Below are 7,067 nucleotides of genomic sequence, written 5' to 3' on the forward strand. Positions count from 1 at the left end.
CACCCTTGCGTTTTGGCATGATTATCCACCACTTCACTATAACTATGCTACGATATTTAGTTCACTAACACCAGTTCTAGCTAATAATAAGTTAAGTCATGCACCTAGAAGAGAAAATAGTAAATAAATCAATAACATAAAAATATCCTTCTCAATGTACCAAAAAGAGCTCCTATATACAGACGAGTATGCCTTGAAGATACTATTTTTAGTAATATTTTGCATTTTAATGTATCCAACATGTTTAAATCATGAAAATAACCCTTTTAATTGATTGCTCATGTCCACATTATCCCGAAAAATGGGGGTCATTTGTCTTCCTATGATGTCTAGTTCAAAAGTTATGTCAATTTCATTTAATTTTGTCGGAATCCAAGATGGCCGCCAAATGAACGCCATGGGACATAATGTTTTGAATTTTAATGTATCCAACATGTTTAAATTATGAAAATAACCCTTTTAATTGGTTGCTCATGTCCACATTATCCCGAAAAATGGGGTCATTTGTCTTCCTATGATGTCTAGTTCAAAAGTTATGTCAATTTAATTGAATTTTGTCGGAATCCAAGATGGCCGCCAAATGAACCCCATGGGACAATATTTAATTTTGGGAACATCAAAATTCATTTACTAGACACCTTCAGGATTACAAAAATGTAAGTTAGAAAAAAAAGCACTCGGTGCATGGGAACCCCCTCTGGTGACTACACTATACCAGTTGCATTAATGTTTCAGAATGCAATCAACAAAAATGTCATGCTTTTACCAATCGGAGCTAGTGATGACGGCGCTCACTCGCAGAATGAGAAATTTAATATATCAAATTACATGAATGGGGTAAGAAAACAAAGCGGTATATTAAAGCCATATTTGTAACATTTACTAAGGAGGACGCCCTCTAAATTCTGTTTTTACACGATTGTAATGTACTTTATTATACTATCGTAAGCCTACCTTGCAAAAATCAAGACTTGTAGTTTTGGAAAAGAAATACTAATCTATTTTTTATGGAAATGATACAATATGGCTTTAAATGTTCTATACGCTAACAATGTGCAAATCCATTTTTAACGTTTATTGCCTCCCGGTATTCCCTCTTCTTATTCTGCTTTAATAATGTTTATGGTTCACCCTTAGCCTTCTTTCATGGTTTTATGCAGTCATTCTGTTGCTGTCAGCTGATTTGTTTTCTCTTTTCTTTGTTTCCCCTCTATTCAGCACTTCTTCTCTTGTTCTTTTCAAGTTGAAATTAAAAAATTAAACTTATCCAAGTAACCTTATTATTTTCTTTATGTTGCGTAATCTAGGTTATTCATTCTTTATCTGCCTTTTTCAGGTCAAACTTTTGGGAGCGTACTTCGAAGAAGTGGGCAAGCTGGAGTAGTTTTAAAACGACTTTACGTTTTGAGTGTTTTGTGGTTAAAATTATTATGAAAAGGGTTACGTTGCTTATCTCACATAGGTATTGCAATGAGTGTTATATTGCTCACGAACTTGTTAAGTAAGCTGCTTTACATTGGTATTGCAAACAGTGGTAATATTGCATTACTATCGCCCTTGCTAAGTAAGCTATGTTACATTTGCATTGCAAAGAGTAAAAAAATACTGAGCAATTTGTTCTTGTTCTTTGCTCATGCTTGTTGAGTAGGTCATATATTTAAAATAGTGGTAAAATTACAATGCTCTCACGCACTTATAAAATTAAATTGTTCACAAACTTGTTAAGTATTTACATTGGTATTGCAAGGAGGTGTACATTACATTACCCACGCACTTGTTAAGTAGGTTATGTTACATTGGTATTGCAAGGGGTGGTAAAATTACATTGCTCACGCACTTGTTAAGTAGGCCATGTTGCATTGGTATTGTAAGGAGTGGTAAAATTACATTTCCCACGAACTTGTTAACTTAGGCTATGATACATTGGCATTGTAAGGAATGGTAAAATTACATTGCTCACGTACTTGTTAAGTAGGTTATGTTACATTGGCATTGCAAGGAGTGGTAAAATTACATTGCTCACGCACTTGTTAAGTAGGCTATGATACATTGGTATTGTAAGGAGTGGTAAAATTACATTGCTCTCGCACTTGTTAAGTAGGCTATGGTGCATTGGTATTGCAAGGAGTGGTAAAATTACATTGCTCACGCACTTGTTAAGTAGGCTATGATACATTGGCATTGTAAGGAATGGTAAAATTACATTGCTCTCGCACTTGTTAAGTAGGCTATGGTGCATTGGTATTGCAAGGAGTGGTAAAATTACATTGCTCACGCACTTGTTAAGTAGGCTATGATACATTGGTATTGCAAAGAGTGGTAAAATTATTATTGCTCACGAACGGAGAAAGTTGCTTTACATTGGTATTGCAAACAGTGGTAAAATTACATTACTATCGCACTTGCTATAAGTAAGCTATATTACATTGGTATTGCAAAGAGTGGTAAAATTACATCTGTAAAAATCCATCTGTGATGTCAAATTTGCGCAAAAATGCTCAATTTTGGAGAAAATTAAAAAACGGTGGTTTTTTTTTTTGTAACGTAACAAAAACATTCTTGGGCAAAAATGTTTTTTAAGAACTAGATATAAATATCTAAATTTCAAAAATACAAAAAAAAAAAAACCATTTCATTGGTATTGACAGAAGTTGTAAAATTATATTGCTTATATATAATTTTTACAACCTCTTCAAGGAGTAGTAGAATCACATTGCTCACACACTTGTTAAATAGGTTATGTTACATTGGTATTGCTGTGAGTGGTAAAATTACATTACCCACGCACTTGTTAAGTAGGTTATGTTACATTTGTATTGCAAGCAGTGGTAGAATAATATTCGTTACGCACTTGTTAGTAGGTTATAATTACAAGGAGTGGTAAAATTACATTGCTCACGGACTTGCTAACGTTTAGAATTTGATGAGACAAAAAGTATTATATTGAATGATGTATTAAAAGTTGTGTTTTACTGTTTATGAGCTTATGTGTTATACTTTTAACGTTGAATGACTGTTCTTCAAGTTTCGTCCAGTGCGAAACCCGACCTGACCATAAGTTAAATATTTTACAATGGTATTACAAGGAGAAGTAAAGTAAAAGACATCAATGTTTGTAGATTGTATATGTAATAGCCGTAAAGAATCCCCCCGCCGCAACTTGACTGAATCTTGTACCTTCTTCCAATATAACTTGCTTCCATCACATGCTAAGTTATTATTTTGTTCATGGTGTCATTTTCACATGATTTATCTAAAATTATATTGTATTCTGCGTGTACGCTTTTGGTTTCATATTAAATTATATTTCCATTTGCAATCCATCATCATGATCAAGTAGTAAATTTAATTTTGTATTTTCAAACTATTCTGAACAGATCATGGTTTAGCTTTAATGTGAAAGGTAACTAATATCTCATCTCGTGAACACACCATTGCAGACAATTGAATTTGAGGGGGTGGGCAAAATCAACCAATTTTGCGCAAAATTGCCGCAAAAGCTGAAAATGTTCGTAGTTTTGAATTGCACCGGGGGCACCTCCCCTCCCATAATGCCGCTACTGACAAATGTGTCTTTTGCTTTTCAAGTTTGAAAGTACTTTAAATGTTTATCTCTCTGGTGTTAACTCGTCTGCATTCCGACCAGGGACGGAACATTACTTCCAAAGTCATCGCCGACTTGTACCACCTTAAAGGCATTACGAAAAGTAGGACGACGCCTTACCACCCAATGGGAAATGCATGGTCAGTGTGAGCGGTACAACAAAACTCTTATCGGCCTCGTAGGCACCCTCAGTCTGGAGCAGAAGGCCAATTGGAGAGATTGAAAAAAAAACAAGCCTATTCAAAATAACAACATTGCACAGTTTGCAGAAACTGTACACCTTCTGACAGCACATATGCATCAACAGCACTACAGCAAGTTGCAGTCCCGGGTTGCAGTACGTCTGGGATACCCCGTGATCTTCCAAGTGAGACGACTACAACGTCAACAAATGACAAGACTGTTTAGACAGTATCAACACCCCCAAAACATGGCAACCAAGCTGTACATCTGAATAAGATAGACCTGGGTCAGGAACAGAAGCAGCACTTCTCTGCAAATGGGAGACTGTCTTCTCACAACGTATGAGATATCACACCACCAAATAAATCCCCATAGAGATATGTACTAAATTCGCCGCAAGAAAACGTCATTTTTTCTTCGCAAGAGCGACTCAGTTCTTAGCGACAGCTATGATGGTTGAAATTAGGATTTGCAGAATTTGATATTACTATTCATGACCAATCCAAATTTAGCCACAGTTATGCAAATTTCTGCTCATTTTAATGCTTACTTTTTAGCATTATATTGGTCAGCTCAGCTCCAACCGACATAATATTCGCATGACCATGATGACTGATTCAACACCTTCAAACTGCGACACAGGCGCATTCCACCGGCAAAATACCATGAGGTCCGACAACATCTTCGGACATGGTTGCTGCAGGTGCCACCCGGCATTCACACAGCCCGTATGTCTCTCTTATATCGGAATCCTACTAAAGGGTCCACAACTTATAAGTTCCCCCTAATACTTTTTAAAATAAATCGAAAAATATTTTACAAAATGTAAAATTGTAAAAGGTTTGATGTAGCCTCATTTGTTTTACACATGTGGACCTTTTTATGGCGTCACACGTCATTGCGTTCAGCCACAGTGGCTAATTGTGTAAAAAAATAGACCGTTTTAAAAATTGCACCTGAGTCCATAACAGTCAGGTTTTCCTTAACAAACACATGAATAGGCCTGACTATTGTATTGTTTGAGAGTTGACTCTTATGGACTCAGATGCCACTTTTAACAACGTTAAAAACAGTCTCTTTTTACATAATGAACCATTTTGACTGAACGCAATGACGTGTGACACTATAATTTGGTCCACATGTGTAAAACAAATAAGGCTACATACCTTTTTACACTTTTACATTTCGTAAAATATTTTTCGATTTATGAAAAAAGGTATTAAGGGGGAACTTATAACTTGTGGACCCTATAGTTCAGGATAAAGATGGATTTCTTCTTCGCGTCTGTATTGATTTTCGCGAGCTGAATCGGAAGACCATCAAGGTTAATTTTCCTCTTCCCCGGATCGAGGACACGTTACATGTGCACTCCATGGCGCCCGTTGGTTTTCGTCACTGGATACTGGCAAATCGAGATGGCTAAGGAGAATAAGGCGAAGTCGGCGTTCACCGCTCCGCTAGGGTTTTATGAATGCAACCGGATGTTCTTTGGCCTTACTAACGCTCCGGCAACATTTCAACGCCTCATAGAATGCTGCATAAGCGACATGAATCTTAAGGAATGTCTGGTGTACCTGGATCCCGACCTGGATGATATCACCGACTATTCTGCCTCCTTCGAGGAGCACCTTCAGCGTCTAGATGCCGTGTTTTGATGACTACAGGAGTATGTGCTGAAACTGAAGCCATCGAAATGCCATCTCTTTCAACGGCAGGTCCAATATCTTGGTCATGTCATTTCTGCTGACGGAATATCTACAGATATAGCAAAGACGGAAACCTTGGCCAGCACCTATAAATGTAGCTAACATTTAAATGTCGGGTTAGGCCCTATATAAAGATCAGGAAAACGTTTTTAAAACGTTATTGTAAAATATTTTTGGCAAACATTTTGCAACATATTTTGACAACACTTAAATAACATTCTATTTAGAATGTTTTGCATCAAGTTTTCAAAAATGTTTTTGAATGTTATTAAAACGTTTTTATACCATTTTTATATAAATGGTTACTAAGCCTTTACTCAATGACAAATCTTAAAGATACATAATCACTTTTGCACAGTACTTTTTTGTGGGAGCATATAATACATGGCAAAGTTTTAAAACTTTGTATTTTTTTATATATTTTGACATATCTAATGATATATACTTAAAGTGTATATAGCTGGAAGGAAAAGCCGCATATGAAATTTTGACCTTTCGTATTGAAGACATACATTTTTTCACAAAAACACCTACAAATTTAAGGTCTTTTTGGGAGAAATCCCTTGAATTTGCTTAAGTATACACAACTTAAAACTTCCATCGAATTGATGCAATAAACAATAAAGAGATAAACATTTAAAGTACTTTTAAACTTGAAAAGCAAAAGACACAGGTGTATTCATCAATGAGATACTAATGTAATTTAAGTACCTTTCAAATTAAAGCTAAACCATGATATGTTTATAATAATTTGATAGAAATAAGTTTACATGATATAAATGATCATTATGATGGATTGCAAATGGAAATATAATCTATCTAATATGAAAACAAAAGAGTATATGTAGAACACCATGTCATTCTAGATACATTAATTAAAGGCCCATTCAGTGATTTGCTCATCCGGACGACCGTAAAAATCATCAAAATTCAGATTTTGGTACCATTGTCATTGTTATAGATGTGCTAACATAGCCTGCGAGTGGTTCAGCCGAAAGCCATGTATTTAAGACAAAACAAGACATTTTACACGAATCTGTAATTTAGATACTGACAGTATCTAAGTTAGCTACATGTATTTGAATGGGACTTCAACTTCGTCAGAACTGCTGTTTTCTTCGTTTTTTGCCAAATTTGTCATTTCAAAAATACCAAATGACAATTTGAATGACTTATCCTTCACTTTTAAGCAATTTATAAACAATTTAAATTTTTTTACACTTGCGTTGGGATCATGAATGGGTCTTTAAGTCATGTGAAAATGACACAATCAAAATTAACAAAATAACAACTTTGCATTTGATGGATGCAACTTAAATTGGAGCAAGGTACAAGATTCAGTCAAGGTTGGGGGTTCTTGATGGCTATTAAATATCCACCTTGAAAGACGGTATAATTTCAAAATCTGACAGTATTGGAAGAACCAAAAGTCTCAACTACATGTAGGCCTGTATAGGCCTAGGTCACCCATATTTATAACCCTATAATGATACAAATAAATTGAAACAGTACCTTGTGATATTTTTAAATATTCTAAACAGCGCGTATCATCCAAATAAAAAATACATTGTAGT

At 35.3% G+C, this 7,067-nt stretch overlaps 1 protein-coding gene across 1 annotated transcript in view; it reads left to right on the top strand.

The window, feature by feature from the left end:
• LOC140152755 (cytosolic non-specific dipeptidase-like) overlaps positions 1-1,843 on the top strand; it is a 44,244-nt gene extending 42,401 nt beyond the window's left edge. The window contains exons 13-14 of the mRNA XM_072175239.1: positions 702-837; positions 1,337-1,843. Coding sequence (XP_072031340.1) covers positions 702-837; positions 1,337-1,384 — 184 coding nt within the window. The 3' untranslated portion in view covers positions 1,385-1,843. The remainder of the gene's footprint in view (positions 1-701; positions 838-1,336) is intronic.
• The last annotated feature ends 5,224 nt before the right edge of the window (positions 1,844-7,067 follow it).

This window comes from Amphiura filiformis, chromosome 5 (genome assembly GCF_039555335.1).
Source record: "Amphiura filiformis chromosome 5, Afil_fr2py, whole genome shotgun sequence".
Classification (NCBI taxonomy): domain Eukaryota; kingdom Metazoa; phylum Echinodermata; class Ophiuroidea; order Amphilepidida; family Amphiuridae; genus Amphiura; species Amphiura filiformis.